Source organism: Pezoporus occidentalis, unplaced genomic scaffold (assembly GCF_034315485.1).
Source record: "Pezoporus occidentalis ecotype Australia unplaced genomic scaffold, CSIRO_AGI_Poc_V1 ctg33, whole genome shotgun sequence".
NCBI classification, from domain to species: domain Eukaryota; kingdom Metazoa; phylum Chordata; class Aves; order Psittaciformes; family Psittacidae; genus Pezoporus; species Pezoporus occidentalis.
The window spans coordinates 4721193-4743698 of record NW_026915268.1 but is presented as its reverse complement, the minus strand read 5'-3'; the positions used below and the strand labels follow the sequence as shown (position 1 = coordinate 4743698).

The 22506-nt window shown below is 46.3% G+C and overlaps 1 protein-coding gene across 5 annotated transcripts in view; it reads right to left on the bottom strand.

The window, feature by feature from the left end:
• The window catches only part of KCNIP1 (potassium voltage-gated channel interacting protein 1), a 403546-nt gene that overhangs the window by 249849 nt on the left and 131191 nt on the right, over positions 1-22506 (bottom strand). The window contains exon 1 of one of the 5 annotated variants that reach the window (XM_062629219.1): positions 9948-10673. The exons of 3 other annotated variants lie outside the window; for them this stretch is intronic. In XM_062629219.1, coding sequence (XP_062485203.1) covers positions 9948-10008 — 61 coding nt within the window. In that variant the 5' untranslated portion in view covers positions 10009-10673. Of the gene's footprint in view, positions 1-9947; positions 10674-22506 lie in introns of those variants that run through there. One more of the 5 variants, XM_062629220.1, reaches the window with a different exon arrangement.

The window sequence follows — 22506 nt, the reverse complement described above, 5'->3', positions numbered from 1 at the left end:
GTGCGTACAACACAAGAGTGTGTTTGCTGCAACAGATATTGCCCCACATTTAACTTACACACCCGTCACCTTGATGTGAGCTGTGGGTGACATTCGAAGTAGCACATTGCTGTGTTCTCACCTGTGCATCAGCAGCAAGCAGTGCCTGAGGAAAGCACACAGCGCTCTGATTGCCTGAACTTTTGAACTGTGAGTACTTCACCTCCATCACTAGTCAGGACAGAGAAGAAAGAAAAGGCAGCATCAGCTAAAATAAAGATGCAAATGCAGCCATGTAAAGTGCTGTATGTGATGGCATTACCCTGAAAATGCCTGAGCAGAAAATTCCCCTTGTTTGACAGTGCACTTCCCTGGAGCGCTGCGGCGAGCCACGTGCAGCCCAGTGCTCTATCGCAGAGGTGATGAGAAATGATAGGGCAGTAGCTCAGCTGTAATGTCCTCAACTCCTGCCAAGCAGAGGATGCCAAATTGCTACTGCAAATCGCCCATTTTGAAGCCTTAAAGACCTGGAAATGAGAGGCACTTTCCTGAAAGCTTGGTCTCTGGTTGGCTTTCTTTCCCGGCACCAAACCTGCTCTGCCTGCAGGTCTGGCTGCTGCCTACACAAACAGGAATGGGTCTCGTGGGACCCCATTTCGTTTGCAGCACTGCACATGCTTGCCTTTGCCTGTCAATCAGTACATCCAAATGTCCACGCAGGCAGGTTTTTCCTCACACCCTAATGCAGCTCTTTGTCTAGGCGCCTGCAGCCCGGCTAATTCTTATGCACAGGACTGCAAACTAGACCTTCTGCAGGCTCACATGTGGAAATATTAGACAGAACTGAAGAGGGTGTTACAGAGATTCAGATCCACACAAGGACACGTTTCAATTCCTGCGGTGCTGGTATCACAGTTTGGGGTCACATCTGACTCTCCCAGTGAAGCATGTAAACTAGTGTGTCAATTTAATTACACTGGCTTATTAGGATTAGCACACAGCAATCCTCTCTGCACTGACACAAAAGTTCCTGCTTCCCATTTGTTTCTTTTCACACACTGCTCCCAGCTCAGACGGCAATGCGCAAGTGAGGATTAAAGGTCCAAAGGGATGGTGATGCTTCCTGCTGTGTCACAGGACTCACTTGCATGGGATGAAGCAGTTTCCCTAAAGGAAGCTGTCCTTCCCCAATGCTGTGCTGGCTCCCGACATTTTGCAGGCCAGGATCTAATGGCATTCCCCTGCACAGGGCTGTGTGCGTGCCCTACAGAGACCAAACAGCTCCTGCAGTTTCATGTGCTACATCGGGGTCCTTGCCTGTGGATTCAGCTGATAATCAAAAACTCTGTGAGGCTGATGCGCAGCATTGCTCACTGGAGGAAAGCAACAGCAGCCTGGGTAAATGAACCTGGAGCTCAACACCGAGCTGCAGGCAGGCAAAGTTAGAACTGTTATCAAAGCTTTCGAGCTCCGCTTCTGAAACTGTGCTCTAACTGGCTAAATCATGTGAACATGGATTTGTTTCAACCAGGCTTTCCTGCATATGAATTTGACACGCAGAAACATGTCTCTTCTCAGAGCACTAAAAGGCCCTAATGTTCAGAACTGATCTCTGGCACACTGTAATTGGGCTCCCTCCTTCCAAGGTGACACTCTCCCTTCCCAGTAAGGACCCTCAGCAGAACGATGCAGGCGTCTCACGGGTTCCCTAGAAACCTGCCTCCAGCAGCATGATCCTCACAATCATGCTGTCCATTAGCTGTTCCCAGCCACAGTATAAAATGGCTTGCCCCTGCGTGCTGGCTGTTAGAGACAGCAGCTGTGGCCGTCTATGGAAATTCTGGGCACTTCCCAACAACCCACAGGACAAGCTTGGGGAGAGGTGGGTTTTTCTGGAGCCAGGGAAAAGCAAACACTGGTGTGTGTGTGTGTGTGTGTGTGTGTGTGTGTGAAGAGCTGCACTTGTTGAGTTTGTCAAGAAAGGAATGTTTGGATTGAGGAAAGCCAAACAGATGAGGCAGAGCTCTGCCAGGAGAGGACAGCTCTGTTACCCAGCTCGTGTCTTCCTTAAAACCTCCCTAATAGCCGGACTGGGGCCAGCTCCTGTCCTGCTTGCCCCTCTCAGCGTCCCAAGCATCTCCTCTGTCCCACGTCTGCCCAGGGCACACAATCCTCCCCTGCCTCCCATCAGGCACGCTTGCTGCCTGTGAACTTCACCTCATTTCAACTGTGGCTTGTTCATACCCTCCAGGAGCCCCGGCCCCCTGCCCATCCCAAGTAACATCCTCATTATCATGACTGCAATCAGAAGTTACCTGACCACTATCTGCCATTTTCAGTCCAGACCAATGGCATCACCTCACAGTGACAGCCACAAACACAGATTGGACATACCTGGTCACAGCTTCCTTCATTTTCGACTCGCCTATCCTGAAAATGGGGATGCAGTTTACACTTTTAATCACTTCTTTGTTTTTTAAGTACAAACAGTCTTACAGTTATTACCCCTGGCATCTCAGAATGAATATAAGGAGAAGCTGAAAGATCAGGCTGAAAAAAGGATGACTGTACAGGGCACTGGGACATCTAGTCTAGGTCAGGCTTGCATAGAAAGGTTAGACCAGATGATCCTTGATGCCCCTTCCAACCTGGTATTCTATGATTCTATGATTAAATACCTTGCTTGGAACCCTAAATATATTTTGGTTACAAATGCTGCTGTGATGCCATATAGCTCTAACCTGCATTTCCCAGTTGGATAAGACCCTTGCCATGCAATTTGGTACCTTCCTGCAAAGGATACAGGGTGCCTAGAGCATCCTGCACTCACTGGGAAACACCTCTCAGAGACACGCACAAGTTGTCCACCTTGCAACTAGCCATGGTGCAAGTGGCAACATGACCCAGAGACCCTGAGCAGGTACCCAAACGTTCTGCATCACTGTGCATTGGTTTTGAGTAAGAAACATGGCACTCGACACAAATACCCAGGTCTGTCCCTCACTGCAACAGAAGAACTGCTTTAGCAGTCACACTTTTCTAGGCATGTCTCAAACTACAACAAAATTACAAGCCGGTTTGGGTGAACAATCACAATTAATATCAATTTAGATTTATGAAACATTTGACTAAAAAACACACCCCACTACTTAATTTTTGATGAATTTGTAAATTGCCAGGGTTTTCAGTAAAGCTTACATAAATGTCAAAATAAGCAGGCAGACTGCACACTCGTAAGTGGAGAAATACAACATTTTTATTCTGCCCCTCATGTTTGCTCAAAATCAGCAGGAGGTTACAGCTTGCTTTGCTTGTCCTTGGGCTGCTTTCTTATAGATAAAAGTTTTCCTCAAAAATTCTGTACAACCTTAAGGGACTCCAGCTTACATTTTTGGTGACATTAACAATGGTAAAGCTGGGAATCGGCCAAAACCTCTGCTAACGCTGAAGTTCCAAGCTTTTCGCATCTAAAGTGTTAAATATGTGCAGTTGCAAAAATCCAAGTGCTTCACAGCACCCATTCCAATCATCAAATATCCAGAAAGACACCCTGGAAGAGCTGGTGATAAAGGCTGGAAGATTACCAAGGCTGAGAGTGAAAAGTTGGAAAACATTCTCTGTTTTACCCTTTTGGATTATTGTTGAACATTTAGAAGCTTTAAAGCACTGCAGCCTGCTGCCCTGCAAAGCTCAGGTCTCTAATCAGCTCTGTTATGGTGGGATTTCAGGGCTCTCTGGGGATGTGCTGCGGTTTGAGTGGCACACAGTACCTGTACCCAAGGGCAGGAAATAAGCACATATGTATACTAATGCAACACAACATGTAACACACTGTAGAATCTACTTTCCTCCATCTGTTTTTCTTTATTCCAAGCCTCCAACCTGGGTCTCCCTACAGCGTTCCAGGCAGGAGCTGTATGCCTGTGGGAAGCAATCAGGGACATATATAGCTTATTTTAATTTAATCAGTGCTATCCATTCTTAAGACCGGGTATTTGAGATCCCTCTGCCTTACTGCTAGGAGCTGAATTTATAGGGAAGCAAGCAGGAAACAAAGCAAGTGATGAGGGAAGTAATTTGGAGTTAGTAACTGCACAGGAGCTAAATTCATTCTGGCTGAAAGCTGGGGAGTGGGGAATAAAAGCAGTCACAAATCCCTCCAAGCAAGCCCCACAGCTGTGTGAGCTCTGGCCCAGGGCTACTGAGAACATGGGCAACAGGGTACAAACTCCATGCCACCCCCCTCAGGCATGTCCCAGACAAGGCTGGGATGGCTGTTTGGCTGCTGTGATTCTGAGCAGCCCCCCGAGCACCTCATTGGACTTCAGAGACCAAAGAGTTTCACACCAAGTGGCACGTTTGGACAAACACTTGCTAGTGACCACAGTGTTTCCAAACTGCTGCTGACTGAGTGTGCACACCAAGAGCGTGTCATTGCAGAGTGCTGCTGTGTGGACCCCTTACAAAGATAACTCCCCACAAAACGCTGCCTGTCAAAGCCTCAGGTTGCAGTGCAGGCAGCCAAAAACGTACCTGACCTGTCAGACTGCATCAGGTGACAATCAGACAGGACTAGGGAGAGAAAATGAGATGTCAGTGCTGTGCTACGGGCTCTCAGACTCAGCCAGGAGAAAACAAGCCAGCCATTCCTTCCCCTGCCCCAAGCACCTGCAGGCTCAGGTCTGCCACCAGAGGGAAGATGCTCTGCTTGCTCTAGAGGGGAAATAGGGAACTGAGATCTTCTAATAACAAAATACCCATGCCACAGGGCTGTATGGTCTGAGTCTTTAGAGGACATACATTTGTTCTCAACAGAGGCAGACTGACAAGTTTCTTTGAGAAGCAGAAAGCAAGAGAAGGGCAACCTTCAAAGTTTTTCTTTCTGCCAAACCTGAACAGATTTTTGAGGGATAAAGGCAAGTCTGCAGCTCCTCCTGGATGAATTTCAAAGGCCTATCAAGAATAAAGCTGCTCTAAACAGCTTACAAAGAGTTGCTTTGCAATGGTACAGACTGGGCAAGTAAAAATCAAGGGAGCTACCCTGCCCAAATCTGCCATTCCCATCCTGCAGCAGTAGGGCTAGGGCTGAACAGGGCTGATTCCTTGAAACCCACTTGAACCACTTTTTCTTTGTCTAAGAAGAGAAGCAGATTTTTTTCAGTGCAGGGAATTGAAAGGGCTCAGCCATGACATTCGGAGCTCAGGTCAGTCAGACATTCTTCTGAGGACTGATGAGCCCAGCAATGGTGGTAAGCAAACCACTTGAAAATACAGCTGGTCAGACATGAAACCTGATGCTTTTGGCCAATAAGCCATTTCAAAGCAAACTTTCCTTCAAAACAAAGTTTTTTGTTCATGTAAAACAAAAATGGCACAACTGCTGTTGTATAAATTCCTGCTGTTAGCCCTTGCAAAATCTAACAACTGTGCTAGGCTCCTCTTGATGATTTAGGTTTGGATCAAAATCTGGTTACTCTCATTCAACAGGCTCAGATTCCCAGCCAAAACCAGTTCTGCTTTCTGCTGGCGTGGTCAGGGGAAGAGCTGGAGCCTGTAGCTCTAAGGCCAACAAGATTCAGGTACTGAGAAGTATCTGAGTTATATTTCCTTTTCCCTGGGAGTAGGAGGTGGGTGTTCTGTAGAGAAAAGAAATAATCCCTTATTCCTTGATATTTCTTTTCGGCTGGAATTGAATTTGCCCACACATGGCAGTGTCCCCATCCCCACTGCACACTGCCACAGAGGGAGGGAAAGCCATCCAAACAAGAATTTCCCCCTGCTTTAGCAACCTGCTAATCCGAACGTTTCCATGACAAATCTGGAAATGACTGATTCTAGCCATAAATTTGGCCACGATTGGCTGCAGACTGTAAAAACACATGAAAAACGTCTCTATTTCTGCAGCTAGTTGAAACCAGAGATGTGTCTGTGTGTGCATTATCTGCTGTGCTGGCTCTCTGCCTTTTAGTGTTGTGGGTTGGGTTTTTTTCCCCCCTAACTCATTTATTGTTTTATTGCTTATGTTTGCTGGAGGATATACAAGCAACTTGAAATTCTTAATCTTGTATCTAAGTGCTAACTGCCAACATACTAGAGAGAGGACCAAGCACTCTTCTCAGCTTTGCTGGTGTTTAGTGCATACTGAGATCTCAGTGTTTCTTCCTCTTCCTGGTGCTCCAAAGTCCTTACACCCTTAGGATTTAAGGTGGCAGTAATCCCAGAACTGGGTGGATGAGGTTGGAAGGGACCTCAGAAGATTGTCTCATCCTCAAGACAGGTTTAACTACAGCAGGTTGCTCAGGACTGTGTTCTGAGTATTTCCAAGGATGGAGGCTGCACAGAGCCTCTGGGCAGCCTGCTCCAGTGTTCAGTCATCCTCACAGTACAATCTTTTTCTTTTATTTTAGCTGAATTTCTTGTATTTCGATTTGTGCCCACGGTCCCTTGTCCTGGTGAACCGGGCTCACCACTAAGAAGAGCCTGGCTTCATCACCTCTCCTATCCACCCATCAGGTATTTTTACACACTCATAAAATCCCTTGACCCTTCTCTGTGCAGACTGGACAGTCCCTGCTCCCTCAGCTTCTCCCCATATGTGAGATGCTCCAATTGCTTAGTATTCTCTGAGTGCTGGAAAAGGCAGACAAGAAGAATCCCAACAGTGAGTGAAGTTAAACTGCAATCAATCGAAGTTATCAGAGGACATAATTTTTAATCACATGTACAAATAACCTGTGGAACTTCCTCAAGCGGCTACCAAAGCAAACAGCACAAATCTCATGGACTGTCCAGGGACGCTCCAGCAAACAGGGAAAACTTCCGCAGCTTTATCAACAGGATTGCAAACCTGAGAAGCAGAAATCTCCATCCCACAGGACAGGGCAAGCAGCTCATAACCTGCCTAGACAAAATGCCCCGTTACATTGGATTAAGTTTTCACATTCAAGCTAAACAAATTATATTCTCCTCTACAAACCCACAACACTGTCCACATCACAACACTGTCCAAATCCAGAGACAAGGTCTCACACTTGGACCATTGCGCTCCACTTTAAGACAATTTCTGTGCTATTCCTGCCTTTATTCAGGCTCCCCATTTTCGTTAAAACATGGAATTAAATCCTGTACTTTTGAACAGTGCTACAACACATCCTCTAGCATTGCTGCTCACAGCTGGAATAGCCACCAGCCACCATTCTCACTGCCAGCTCCCTAGACCCAGCCAGCTGAGCCATGACCAGCAGTGAGGCTGGAAGGATTCAGCATGGGCCACTCTGCTGGGATCCATCACATGCACACTGCTATTAACTCTGGAAACTCCTCACTTGAGATATAACTTGCTTTATTTTCCCTGCTCTTAAAACAATAGACATTGCTTTTAGTTGATTACACCAAAGATACGTAGCTCCAGAAACCTGTGTGAGCTGCTCAGCTAGAAAAGACTATAGAAATTGTCTTCAAACTACTGGGAAGAGCACATACTGAGATGGCAGTGTAGTTGCAGAGATGTGGACCTCGCCCTGTTATAACCATTTCTTCAAGCCCTTATTTTAGCAGCAATATTTACCTCCTACATAAATACTGAACTATTCAAATAAACACAAAAATAAATATAATAAATTATTATAGTAGATGATCATTTAATAATAAAATAGATAATAAACACTTTGCTCAATAACAGATATACACAGCAACATCAAAGCGAGCAGATATACCAAGGCACCATTAGCAAGGTGCCCTATGGCCAAGAAGGTGACCTGCATGGAGGGCTGCATCAACAGCCACACAGCCAAAGCTGGGATGTGTGAATCTTCCCCTCTACTCAGAACACAGCAGAGTGCCATGGTCAGTTTTGGGCTGCCCAGTACAAGGCAGACATGCACACGTTTAGGCATGGCCCAGCAGAGGCCACCAGCATGGTCAGGGGCTGGAGGAGATGCTGAGGGAACAGGTGAGCAGCACTAAGGAACCCATTAGGCGATGGTAATTGACTTCTACTCACTATTTAGCTGAGACAAAGAACAATTTCACATTGTATTCAAGTGCAAAGTGAAATGCTCACAGTCAAAGCAAAATACACCAAGCAGTCCAGAGGCACATGCAGCAAACACGCCTCTGCTACTCATGTTTGGAGAGCCAGGACATCCTCTGGGCATCAGTATAGAGGAGCATCTGCAACTGGCTGAAGAGAGTGAAAACCAGCAGCGTTGTTCTTTTCTGCCAGGTAAATAGTGACTGAAAGGTGTGAAATTCTGTACTGCCTTTGAAAATAGCCAAGAAAAGAAAAGTAATTTCTTTCAACTTTCCAACTGGGTACCCTACTAACCAGCAACAAAACGTGGATAACACATCAGAGCCAAGAGGCCACAACTCAGGGAACACGAGTCCTGGCAAATATAGGTGAGCAACAACTGCCAGAAGGCATCAGCAAGATGTTCACTGTAAATGTTCAAATGTGTGACCAGATGCTGGGTGTTTACTGCTCGTGAACTCCCAACAAAAAGTTTCTTCCTTCCACTGGAGAGCCGAGCCAAGTGCAAGACCACAAAGTGATAGAGAGCAGATGCATTCAGCACAAAATTATCCACATTGAGTGGAAATCAGCTCCAGCTTGCAGGTTTCTGGCAGGTGGAGAAGACCCCACACACACACTGGATGTCTCCACAGCCACCATGCCCAGCGCACTGCGCTCAGCTCCCCTGTGCTTCCCATGGCTTTAGGTGTGACTTGGTGCCTGGACAGCTGTGCAGTTATACTTGCATTGTAAATAATACCATATCCATCCCAGGCAATCCCACAGTTATGGCTGCATTACAACAACACAGGAAGGTGAACTGTAAACCATGTGCACACACTGTAATAGAAATTTTACCCTACCTGCCTTGGACCAGGAACACAGAATTTGACACTGACACTCGCCACAATCACAAGTGCACAGCCATTCCCCATTTCTATTTAGAGGGATTTCTTGATATTTGATACTTCCAAGGATAACTTGTAATTTAAATTGATAGAAAATCCACACCAGCTTGGATTCAAAGGTATAGATAGGAACTGAGCAACAGATCCAGTGGAAACAGAGACCTACCCTAGGAATACCGAGCGACTGTTAAATGCAGAGGTTCTGGCAGGGAATATTTGCAAACAGCAGAAAGACTTGCTGAAGTTACAGCGTCCTTCCTGTTGTTTCTTAAACAACACTCATTCTGTATGGCATGGATGTGTCCCTGAGAGTGCCTGTAACTTTCTGCTCAGCAGCACCCTGGAATTTCTGAATTAACCCTTGAGGAAATGGAGCAGAGCTCAAGCAAACACTCCACACACCAGACCTCCCAAAACACCAGCATTTCACAGCCAGTATTTACGGATTTTAAGGATTCAAATCCCTGGGATAGCTGCTTATTTCCAAATTTTTCATGAGCTTCTCCTCCTCTCCTTCTTTATGAAAACCTCCTAATTTTTTTCCCCTCTTGATAATCTTTACAAAACACACATCATCAGCACCGCACACTTGGTGCTGGATTACTGAATATGCAACACTGACTTGAACAATACTTTCTAAGACAGAACCCACAAGGTATTGGGAAGGATTTGCTGTGTATCTACATTTTATTCCCTCCTTGAAGGTTTTATAAAACATGGGATTTGGAAATAAACAAGTCTCTTCTGCAAGTGCTCTGCATATGGAGCCTGTGAGTTTCTCCTCCTCACACACACACACACATGCCTGTATGCAGGATTAGAGTATTTCAGCTGCTTTTCACCCCCCAGACCCCTCCACAGCAATATTCTCATGCCCACATACCTCCTCCACCACCCCATATCCTACTCTCTGCAAACTGCACCTCACAAACACTGCTGGCTTACTTGCAAGTGGCACATGTTCATTTTCTCCCTCCTTCCCAATACGAATTTCTCTCCCAGCAAATATACAGAAGGGACTGGAAAAGCAAACCAGGAGGTCTTACCTTTTGATGGTCTTCTTTGTTTCGTTTGTAGAGAGGAGAACGTACCCATTACAGCACCCATTGCAAAAGCTACTTCTGAGTTTTTGAGGAGGATTTATTTTGGCTGGGGTTATTTTTCTAATCCTTCTCCCCCCCGCCCTCCACTGCCAGTGAACACAATCGGGGGGAAATGCCCCCAGGAACAAAACAAAACAGAGGAAGTCAAGAGAAGAAAGAAAAGAAGAAAGGAGGAGGGAAAAAGCGAAGCACTGCAGCTCAGCGTTCAGCAAGCGTTAAGCTTTGAGGGCTTTTTTTTAAGTCAACACACATGCACTGACTCAGAGCCGGCTGCACTGTTATTATTCAAAACAGCTCCCCATCAAAATTTAAATGCTAGGTAGATTCCCTCAGACCAGAGCTGGCAGCAGATGCATCAAAATATTTACTGGAGCACAGCCACATAAACACACAGGCTAATTCTTCCTCCCGATCCCTTATGGCTCCAACCAGCAGCCGGGAGGTCTAGCGCGGGAGCATCAGCTCGTCTCTTCCAGTGCATACTAAACTGGAGTCCTGTAGCCATGCCGAGGGGCTCGGGGGGGGGAGCCAGGGCTTTGGGCTGGGTACCAAATCAGAATGAATGGGAATCTTCTGAGTGGGAAAGGATAGTGAGGGATGCATCAAAGCTCCAGCTGCACGGGCTGCGTGCTCCTGCTAATGAGGAGCCTGACAGAAAGGTAGGAAGCAGCAATCTCCAACCGTGCTCCCAGGCACAGGAGTCAGGGGAAACAAGTAAATGCAACAGAACATTTCACCACAATCCTTCTCTTCCATATCCCTCCTCAGGCAGCAGAAGCATGTGCAAGATAGTTGTTCACTTATTTTTCTGTCAGATACGTATGGGCACATCATTTTAAAGGACATTAAATGAACAAACTGTTCAAATAAAACTCTGCAAGCATCCAGGAGCTGGGAGGGGGTAGGAGAGGTCCCAGCATTTGCCCAGTTCTGTCATATTTCAATCAATCAGCTACACACCTTGTTATGTTTTCTCAGAAGGTGAGGTAGCGAGTGCCCAGGTACAGGAGGAGTTAAACATACCGAGGCAGCCTCAGACCCAGAATTAATTTGCTGTTTGCACAGGGTGACTTGGGATTAAGGCAGCACCTGCACAAATACTGTACTTGTCTGAAGGAATTCATCCCTGCACCTTGTCTCAACAGGTTTCCCCAGCTTCCCTCTAACTTTGCAGTAAGGATCTCATCACACACCGATCCCAGAGGCCCCAGAAGCTGCACTGCATCCGTGTGGTGACACAGCCCTTTGTGACCTGCTGCGCTCATCACCAGAGATGCTGTCTTTGCATGCTCAGGTGGATTTGCATCTCTGTCAGCAAAGAGCTTTCCATTAGTTGCTAGTCGCAAAAGGTATCATGCAAAGTAATTTGTTTTCTTTAATCTTGTTTTACAACTCAGAACACAGCAACTGCACTTCTCCTGAGGAATGCTGGGGTGAGGTGAGGTCCTGTTCAGATACTAAGGTCTTGAACTGGAACACAGCTGTTTGCAGGCAAGCGCAAAGTGCCCGAGACCTGGGGCACATAGTGCTGCCATGCTGTCACCAGTGAGGGAGCCTGACCTGTGCAACACTCCCTGGCTCCTCAAAATTCCTCCCCAAGGCTGGCCGTGGCTGCGGTCCCACAGCCCCAGGTTAGAGGCCCTGATCCAGAGGGGGTCTGGCAGACTGAGGGCATCTCCACAAGGCACTGGAAAGCTGGATGAGATTCTTCAGCTCTTCTTATTTAAATATTTTGTATTTATTTTATGAATATTTTATCTGTGTTTACTCAATAAAATAATTGATAGGCAACAGCCTGCCTATGGAAAACCCCTGCACACAGCAGAGGCAGGAGAGTGACCAGAGGCCATGGCAAATGTGCCGTCACGTAATGGCACCTGCACAACACCCCAGTTGCCAGGATGAGAAAAGAGAGGTGAAGACCTGCCTGGAAATGTGATTTCTCAAACAAACAGAGAGCAGAGAGAGATGGTGGAGCTCCCATTGAGCAGGTGACATCTGCTCTCCCTTTGCCACTGCAGCGATACATCACTACCCTGACTGGATGCTGGTGCCATGATAGAGCCTCCCCAGGTCTTGGGGCAGGAGCTGTGCTCCTACAACTGAGTGGTCACCCCTGTATCAGGCCTTCACCAGTGGGTGAGGGCTGTGGTGGTCCTGCCGCCCTGCAGCAGGATGGAGGTCTCAGTGCTGTGTCTGGAATCCTCTATCTGCATCAATGCAACTGAAAGCATCTTCCCACCAAAAGCAATAGCTGCCAGAGGGACACTGTGCTCCCGTCCCCTGCTCTAAGGCATGAGGTCTTCAAGATGTCAAAAATGGAATCCTCCTCAATCTGACAAAGCTGTCACTAGCAGAAGTCAAGGGGCTTCTGTTCCTGTCACACTGTCCGCTCACAGAGCCACATGTCCATTGACTTATGAACTGGGAAAAATAGTGCTGTACACTTAAGAACTTAAAGAACTGCTCAGATTATCATCAAATCACTTGGGTTGGAAAAGACCTTTAAGATCATCAAGTCCAATCGTTAACCCAGCATTGCAAAGGCCACCACTAAACCACGTCCCTCAGTGACACCTCTTTGCTTCTTAAATACCTCCAGGGAGGGTGACTGCACCACTGCCCTGTGCCAGTACTTAACAACCCTTCCAGTGAACACATTTTTCCCAATATCCAGTCTAAACCTCCCCTGAGACACCTTGAGGCTGTTTCCCCTGTCCTAGTGCTTGTTACCTGGGAGAAGAGACAGACCCTACCTCACTACAACCTCTTTTCAGCAAAAGGCACCTAGAAAGACTTTAGGATTCCTCCTGACACCAGCTGGATCTCAGCAATGCAGAAAGATCTCGGCCTGGGAGCGACAGCCCATATGGTGAGATACTCCAGAAAAAAGTAATTTAGGATGAGAAAATTGCGCCCCCGATGCTGCACTGCTGTTTACTTCAAACAGGGTGGTATATGGAGGCGGAGGGCAATGGATATTCGTTTTAATTTGAAACCTGAAACAAAAATAGATTCATCTTGGCTGGAAACCAGTATTGACAGATCCACATGAAATCATGGGGATAAACGGTTACATGGATTTTTGTTTGTTATGACTAAAACATGTAAGAATGGGAACAAGAGGAGAGACCATGTCTGTGCTGGGCAGACAAGCACAGAATCCCACATCACCAGTTCAAATGCAGCCACTTTCTCTCATAGCCAAAACCCGAGACCTCAGAGGAACAGCAGCATCAGAACCACTGATGAATCAGGGTATTTGCCACAGCAGGCCAGAGATGACCATCCAAATTTATCAACCTATGAGATAATAGTTGAGAACAGGTGCTGATAGTCACGCTCTATCTGAGGAGATAAATATTTTTCAGAGTATTTCCTTTAGAGGTAAGATAAAGGCTGAACTCTGATGGTGATGGACAAATGCACGCTTCTAGCTGTGTGGGTACCTAAGACAGCATCCTAGGTAAGAACTGCTATCAGAGAATTGAAAGCACCTTGGGGGAAGGAGATACCGTGTTATGCCAAACCTGACTGCATCCGCAGTACTGATTTGCAGTGCCCATAGCCCTGCTCACCCCCAGTGCAGTGAGACCCGCAGCTGCACTCCTGGGGCTCTCTCCCAGCACGACTTACACATGATTCTGGAGCAGTTTGCTGCCCTGCTGAAGGTATGTACTGCTTCATACTGCCTGTGCCGTGCCTAAACCCACACAGTGTGCCCCAAAAAGTCCACCCAACAGGAGCTGCGTGACTGCCTAAGGAGGGGAGAGTCCCCCATGGGAAAGGGCCATGAGTGCTTCACACAGGCAACAGGCAGACACATCAGGGTGCAGTGAGGTGTTGCACAAGTGCAGCAACACATGGCACGTGTCCTGGGGGTGGCCTCTGCCCCAGCAGAAGCCTTTGCACACACTGGGCCAAGCACTCCATGCTGTGTGCTGACCTGAGCTAGAGCAGCAAGGCAGAGACATGTCCCCACAAGGGATCCCATAGGTCATTACCTGCCAGCAATTAAGCCCAAATTCATCCTTTTACCACTACTATATTCCATATTACAATAAATTGTCTGTTGACTAACAAAACCTTGACATAATACTATTCATTGACCCTCTTCCAGAATTTTTTCCCACCTCTTAACTCTGCACAGTTGACTTTAATAAGCATTTGGGAGACTTTGAAACATCAGAATAAAGTAGACAGACACTGGCAGTGATGTAGAGGTGGTTATTGGATGTGGCCAGAAGGCTTGGTAAGAATAAGTAGTTCATTATTTTTAATAAATGCAAATATAACATCTTCAATTAGGGATTCATATGAGCAGCTTCCCAATAGCAGTATGGGGTGGAAATCTCCTGGGAGCAAGGTCACAGGGACTGCTACAGCTCTGCTGCCTGACACAGGATCACGTCCTCTTCCCACTAAAGACAACTGTGGTGAACTAGAGTCAGATCTTACATGTGTTGCATCTATCCTGAACTATGCATCTGGGTATTTTTGTGGGTATATAGAGGAAAGCAGAGGGGGAGACTTGGTTTTCATTGTGCAGAGATGTGGACTGTTGCCAGAAGAAAACACCCTCCCCACCCACAAGTGCTGAGGGATGTAATCTCTGGTTTATCAGCCATCCATCCCTACAAGGCAAAGCTGGCAACATCCATCTGCAGGACTGGTAAGAAAGCCTCAGTCATACCCAGATTGTAGAATTATGGCATTGGTGACATTCATTCTGATGTAATTTTTTGTCTCCCAAAGTACAGTAATGAACATTTGCATAATAGGAACAGAAATAAAACCTGCACACTGCCTGTTTATAGCAAACCCTTGTCATTCACTCTGTATCTACCAGCTTTGAGTGCTTCAAGGTAAGCTCTGCTTTAAAAAGCCTAAAAAGAGCTGGAATTGACCAATTCCCTTTCCATTCCTGGTATCTTAGGAATAGGACCTTGGCAGCTTCGGCCTACATGCTTTAGACTAAAGGAATTTCATTTTTCCTGTTCCAGTAATTAGCACTTGTTCTGGAGAGGCATTTTACATTTACCCACTCTCTTCAAGGCAGAAGGGGCTTTCTGTTCACCTGAGCAGCTACTATTCTTCTTGAGTTTGAATGTAAGCAGAGTCCTTCTGACAAGCCACTGAGAGCGTACAAGGAGCAGACAGGGAAATGGGGTGATGCACCATGAGCACTGACTCCTGCTTCCAGCTCTGCCCACTTAGCTAGATGTTTCACAACTAGATTTGCCAGCAGCAGCCCAAATACTGCTCAGTGCTCTGGCACAAACCTGCCTCTAGCCATGGCTGTTCCCAGCAGCACAACTGTGACACTCTGGGCATGGATTCCTCCATGAGGGATGGCAGCTGGGGGGAGTGGCAGGCAGGGATTGCACATTGATTGCACAGGCATGATATGGCAGTCCCCTTGCTGAAGCTGCCCATGCATCATGAGAGCTGCCCACACGCTCTTGCCCTCTCTTTCAGCTCTCTCCGATTTTTAAAGCAGTTCATGAGACACTGAGACTTGGCTATCCAGAGGGAAAAAATAAAAGTCAAAAGCAAGAAGGAAAATGTTCCTTTTCTAAGAGAATGAAATGAGAGTTTCTGTTGCTTAGCAAATCTTTAACCAATTGGTGTCCTCAGCTGTCTGTGCCAGATCATACTCCGCCAAGTGCTTTGCCTGACCCTAAGCCCAAGGCCCTGCAGAAGACCTGGCCCGAGCCAATCTGAGCCATGACCTGTGATGGCCAGAGTCACTGCTAGCTTGTGTGAGGGCTGCAGGGAGCACCTGCACCTTCCTCACCACACCAGAGCACTCCAAGCATTCCCTAGCATCACTGAAGGACTCATCCTTCAGGTCATCTTGGTGCTGAAGCTCCAGGCAGCAGCACTCCACACAGGCACAGGCCAACTAAGGAACACCAAGGCCAAAAGCATGGTAGGAAATGAATAAAAATAGCTCCAGCTGGACTCTGAAGAGAAGCAGAAAAGATCATCACCATCACAACCACATGCATAGAGCCTGGGATGCTGACACACTTCCACAGTGCGTCTCCCCCCGCTGAACCTGCAGGACCCTGGGGAGCAGCAGAAAAGCAAGCACACTGTTTCTCTTGTAGAAGTAGCCATCATTTTTCTTTTCCTTAATTCTCTGCTATTATTAAAAATCATTCTTTAACTAGACTGCTAAGGTTTGAATCCCACTGACCAATACACTTAAGGTGTGTTTCTTTACTCCAAATATACACTATTAACTTACTGAAATTGTCCCAGTTCGAAGCAGGAAGGGAGAAGCTAAGAAAGGTCCACCTGCCAAACAAACAGCCACTGCAGAGACCGACAGGGATAAATCGAAGCAGCACCTGGAACCCAGCTTGGTCACAGAGAGATCAAGATGAAGCAGGTTTTTTTGCTGGTCTATACCTGTAAAACATTGTTTGGAGGTCTTTGTGAGCCACCATCTACCTTTTTTGTCCGTGTAAGGACATAACAGGTCTTCCTACTCCAGATTTTCACAGCCAGTTCACCACATCGGTATTTCTTTTCTCAACACCAATTTTTTGGAAATGTTTCTTCCAAAAAAGCAACCACCACACTCAATAGCCTCATTCCAACCTTCTTTTCTCACTCACAAGCCATTATAATAAACGGGGCTGCTTTCAAAGACATCTTTAGCTCTCTGTAAGGACAAGGAAGCAGAAGAGGAACTATTAAAGGTTTCATTACTGCATCTCTACAGGCCCAAAGCAAATTCTCATGCTAGCTAGCTTTGCCAAATCTCACAAGCAAGAGGTCCTCCCTTCCACCTTCATGGAGTTTTTCATGACATGAAAGCCAATGAATAATAATGCCGAGAGATCAGATGGAACAGATGAGGGCTAAAGTTTTGGAATAATCTAGATTTTCATGCAAATAAGACAGTGACAATATTGAGGTGTTGGAAAGCCGCTTGCTTTCCAGTCTATAGCCAACATAGCTCTGCAAAACCAAAGGAAATAAATACAATGGCCACTTAATGCCACCAAACAGGGAATAAAAAGCCAGGCAATGAGGTCTGAGCAATAAGGAGTGCTCCTGCTCCTTAACATTCTGAGAAGGAGGGCAGAGCTGGCGTTTTACATCCTATTCAGAACAAGCAGTCAAGTATCAGTCTCCTGAAATCCAGATCAGATGTGTCTGCTCTGGTCCAGCCTTATTCCTGCAAATACTAAACCAAATCACCACTACAGCTGCACATGCATGCATGGACTACACGTCTGTGCACTTAAAGAAAAGAAAAAGAACAAGGTATTGTTCAGCCTATATGAGGCACCACCAAAGAGCTGAAAATAAAACCACATTATTGTCTGCTGGCTCTTCTTTTTATAGTAATAAAACTGGGCAGAACTCCACAGAGTAGACCTAGTGCCTGCCCTATGGATGTCACACTCAAAACCAGATAGCTAAGAGCTCAGGAAGGGAATACTTCACATTTCTAGTTACAACTTCAGCAAAACATAGGTAGACACTGGTTTGTATCTCTGGTTGGGGAATGTCTTCTGTAAACAGGGGGAGACTGCTTCCAGCCAAAAACTTGAAAGAATAGGAGATAGATGAAACCTGGGCAAAGCACTCGCCTGAAGAATGACATGGAGAAATGCCTGATGGCAGAGAGGAGGGATGAGTTGGGAGCATGGAGCAGGGTCGTGGGGCACACTGCTGCCGGACAGAAGGAGCAGATGCTGACAGATGGGCAGCAGGACACAGTGCTGAGCACTGTGAAGGTAACAAGAAGAAGCTGCAGCTAAGCAGAAGGTGAGAGAGCCAGAAGATGATCAGAAAAGACTGATGGCTTTACTGTGACAAAATGAAAAGGAAGGTGGTGAACAACAGTGGTATCAACCCACCTGAAGAAAGGCCGGAGATGAGCAAGAGAAGCAGGAGTAGCAAACAGCTGTGCTGCTCCCCGAAACACAGGGCTTTGACAAGGAAACTGTCAGTAAATATGGGGTTTAATAACAGGGAAACAGAAAAACTGGAAGAATTTCCTAACAACATCCATCTGGGAAGGGAAGGAGGACAGGGGTCAGTCCTGAAACCAGGCTGTGGAGCTGGGGCACTCAGAGGAGCAGCGTGTCTGGCACAGCCGAGGACACCCGGGAGCAGGCTGTGCACAGAGGAATCCAGAGCTGCAACCTTTTGTTCTCAGGATGTCATTACAGTAACGCCCAAGGATGAAAAGCTCACATTTCAGTAATGAAAACCATCTATTACCCCATGAAATCTGTTTGAACATTGTGCCAAGCGAAGTCTTGCCTTTCAAAACTATCAAATCCATACATGAGAAATTTCAAGATGGTTTAAAGCAGAAAACCTTGAGGAATATTAGCCAGCACCATAAGGGTACAGAAGTGCAGGATACCACCACTGCAGTGTAAGAACTGCACCAAAAAAGAGTCAATGTCATTTGAACAGTATGCGGATGTAAACGTAATGGGTGAAGGCATCTTTCACGTACGGAATGAGGGAATTTTGGCAGGCAGTGGTAACAGAAGCTCCCAAAAGCCTTTTCCCTTTGCAAGTAGAGAGTCTAGGGCAGAGATCCTGCACCACGCTGTGTCTTACAAAGACTGAATAAGACCGGCCTGCCTAAGGGGAATTGGTAACTTGGCTGTCAGGTAGGCATTTAGTCCTGGTCCCTGTGATGGCACTGACAACAGTGATGGCAAAATTCACAAAACAGGCATTTAGCTGCTAAAACCACTGCAGGGAACATGAAGCAGCCAACACCAAGTAACAGGTACATGCACAAACCCAAAGGTCTGCAAATCATCTTCTTATACCTTAATACATGAGCATTTCTATCACATCCTCAGCCTCTATGAACATTACAGAGGGAGTCTACAGGTAAGTTCACAGGCTCAGTGACACATATTACAATCAAACACAGAAAAATATCCCAGGAAAACGTGTGCATGGTGATAGGGACATGTCTCCCAACACTGGGACAGGCAGTGCCACAGCATGGCATGTACTTGCTCCCTCGCTCATCCACTCATTGTCAGGTCGGCACCATTTGAACTGACAAAGCAAGCAGGCTGGGTGACAGATAGGAGTTCTGTGGTGGCTTGTTCCCAGAAGCATTAAAGAGAATATGACAAAACTGTACAAAGGATGTGAACAATTGATGTCAATCCAGGCTAACAGCCAGTTTCCTTTCTGCCTTGTGCTAATGGCCAGAGAGGCCTCACTGAGGAAGAAAACCAATCCTTAATTATTCAGTATTGCCAGGAACGACTGACAAATTGACTCCCAACAATTCTACAGCCAGTGAGTCTGGTGTAGGAAGGAGAAGAGGGTAGAGCAGACAACTAGATAATCTTGGATCTCTCCTTCTTTTTTGCTTTAATGCACTCTAAAGAAATGTGCCAAACTAACCATGTATAATCCAGGTCATTGAACAGATGCACATACTGCTGGGTAATTAATGTGGAATGTTAACCAGCTATTTTTGTTTCACATTTCACTTCTCACCATAGGGCCTGGTAAAAGAGAACAAGAGCAGCCATTAGACATCCCTGGGGTAAGTTCGGCTTGTGTCAAGTTAAATCACATCTGGCAAAAAATACCCTTAGTAAGAGGATATTCTATTTGTTCATAAAATCATAGCATCATTTAGGTTGGAAAAGACCTTTAAGATCATCAAGTCCAACTGTTAACCCAGCACAGCAAAGATCAACACTAATCCATGTCCCTCAGTGCCACTTCTACACACCTTCAAATACCTCCAGGGATGGTGACTGCACCACTGCCCTGTGCAGCCTGTTCAGTGCCTGACAGCCCTTTTGGTAAACGTGTTTTTCCCAATACCCAGTCTAAACCTCCCCTGGTGCAGCTTGAGGCCATTTCCTCTTGTCCTGTCGCTTGTTCCTATGAAGAAGAGACAGACCCCACCTTACTACAACCTCCTGTCAGGCAGTTCTAGGGAGCCATCAGGTCCCCCCTGAGCCTTCTCTTCTCCAGACTGAACCCCCCAGGTCCCTCAGCCCTTCCCCATCACACTTGTGCTCCAGGCCCTGCACCAACTCCATTGCCCTTCTCTGGCCCTGCTCCAGCACCTCAATGTCTCTCTTGTAGTGAGGGGCCCAGAGCTGAACATAGGATTTGAGGTGCAGCCTCACCAGTGCCCAGTGCAGGACAATCGCTGCCCTGGTCCCACTGGCCACACTATTTAGTTGGGTATACAAGCCAGGATGCCACTGGCCTTGGCTACCAGGGCAAATACATTGTCCTGTTTCATTCTGAATGTGCTGGGAATGCATGCCAGGCCTGGGTGCTCCCTCTGGCCAGGTCCTGCTAGGAGGTGCTCTAACAAAGTCAGATTTATTTGTTTTCTAATCATTAACGGCATCACTCTTGAACTGAAATGACACACAACATTCATTGCACCTTCTCGCTTTCAAAATAAGCATGACTTTCTTAACGGAGAGTCACAGAATCATAGAATAGTTAGGGTTGGAAAGGACCTTAAGTTCCAACCCCTAATTTTATGTTTATGTTCTATCCTGTAACTTCTCTGCTGGAGAAAATCTGATTGATTGGTTTATTCCACTATAAGGTTTGCTGTCTGAAGCTGGATAAAACAAAGCATCAAAATGGAGCTTAGCTTGGCAAACTTCCTTAAGATAAGGTAAGTGCCAATGCCTCCCAAACTCATAACATCCTACACACCAGCAGCCAGGTTTACGTCTGCCTGAATTTTCCACACTGCAAATGCACATCTTCTGATTCTCTGCCTGTACAACCTGCCTGCAGGAAAATAAGTTTGGTTTTGATGCAGAGGTGCCCCTCAGAACATTAGCATCAGCATAGCATAATGCCTGGGAATATTTTGATGCATTGTTAATGTGCATTGAATTACACTACTTTTGTGCAAGATGGAGCAGACTCTGATGCAGACTGGACATAAACAGGCTCTGAAGTTAAGATGTGGCACCTGCCCTGAATACCCAACTAAAACCAGATTAAGTTTGATACCTCGCTACAGCTACAGCAATCCCAGACAAAAACAAGCTTAGGAACAAGTAATAGATGTGAGCAGGGCAGTGGTTTACCAGTATCTATGCAAGCAATCATGAGGAATCACATTGTCCCTATGGAAACCTCAAGGTCTGTTACATTTGTTACATGTGCAATCATTACCACCAGCAGTTCATCACTGAAGCCATTCAGTAAATTAAAAGAAAGACTAAATTGCACCAGAAAAATCATACTCCAGCTTACATATAGAAGTAAATGTAAATGAACTGGGATTTGGGGTGACTGAGGAAGTAGCATAATAGTGAGATCTTTATTTTTAAATCTCCTTAAAATGGGACCCCCAGGACAAAAAGGTTTGTTCTGCAGTGGCTTTCATCATAGGGGAAGAGGAAAAAAAAAAATTCAGGTAGCTCCCAAGTACTTAAAATCACTGCCACTTTCAGTAAGTGTTTTCAGGATTCAGGAAATCCTGGAATCATGATGGGATCTGAATCCCCCCTTCCTTCAACCACAGGAAAACATCAGTCTTTTTAGGAAAACAGAGGAAAAAAATGGGTTGGAAAACCTGTTTCTTAAGTAGCTTGTTCTTCTCTAGATTCAGTTGCATTATTACATGGCAGAAGCATATAAAACTACAAAGATAAGATGTGAAAAATACACTGTTAAGATCTCAAAATTCTTGACAGATTTGGAGGTCTCTGCATTTTGCAGAGAATTGCCCGTTTGGGGGAATAACTGCAGCCTCCTGTAATGCGTTCCTCTGAGCAGTACCGGTGAGTAGTTCCATCTGTAACTCCATCCTAAATTCGGTTATGTGAGAGAATTCACATTAAGGTCACAGCAGATGAGGAATGCTTCCAATAAAAGGGATATATGCTGTTCCTATAGTGCCGGCCAGTGGGCTGAATTATTATTATTACAATTATAGAATAACTTTCACCTTGCTGCTGAAGTGCTCCCCACATCACAGCACTGGGACAACTATTTTCCTCTTCTGCCCGATACACCTCCAGATACTCTCTGGTGGTATTAACTAATTAAAAATATTCCACTTCAAGAGATACCACATGCTAGGGAGGAGACAGCTCCAAGACAAACTGTGGCACCACTTTCACTGCTGGCAGCATGCTGGTGCAGGCAATAACCCCAACTAAAGCAGGTGGATCCAAAACTCAAATGCAGATATTCAGGTCAGAATACCTACGTTACTTTCAATGAACCCAGTCGAGGGTGTCTTCAGAGCAGAGGATCAACTCGTTTCAGGACACAGGGCCTTTCAAGCACAAGCTGAACAGGCTGCCCTGGTGGAGCAGGGCTTGCTGACAGGGAACTGATGTCCCTGTGGTGCCACCAGGGCCACAGCCTCAGCTGGAAAATGAACCCGCACACTGTGGTTTGGGAGGCCACACACTGCACATACACACAGGAGCCAGTCAAATGTTTCCACATCTCTTTCACAGCCCCCAGGCAGATACATATGGGCAAGAGC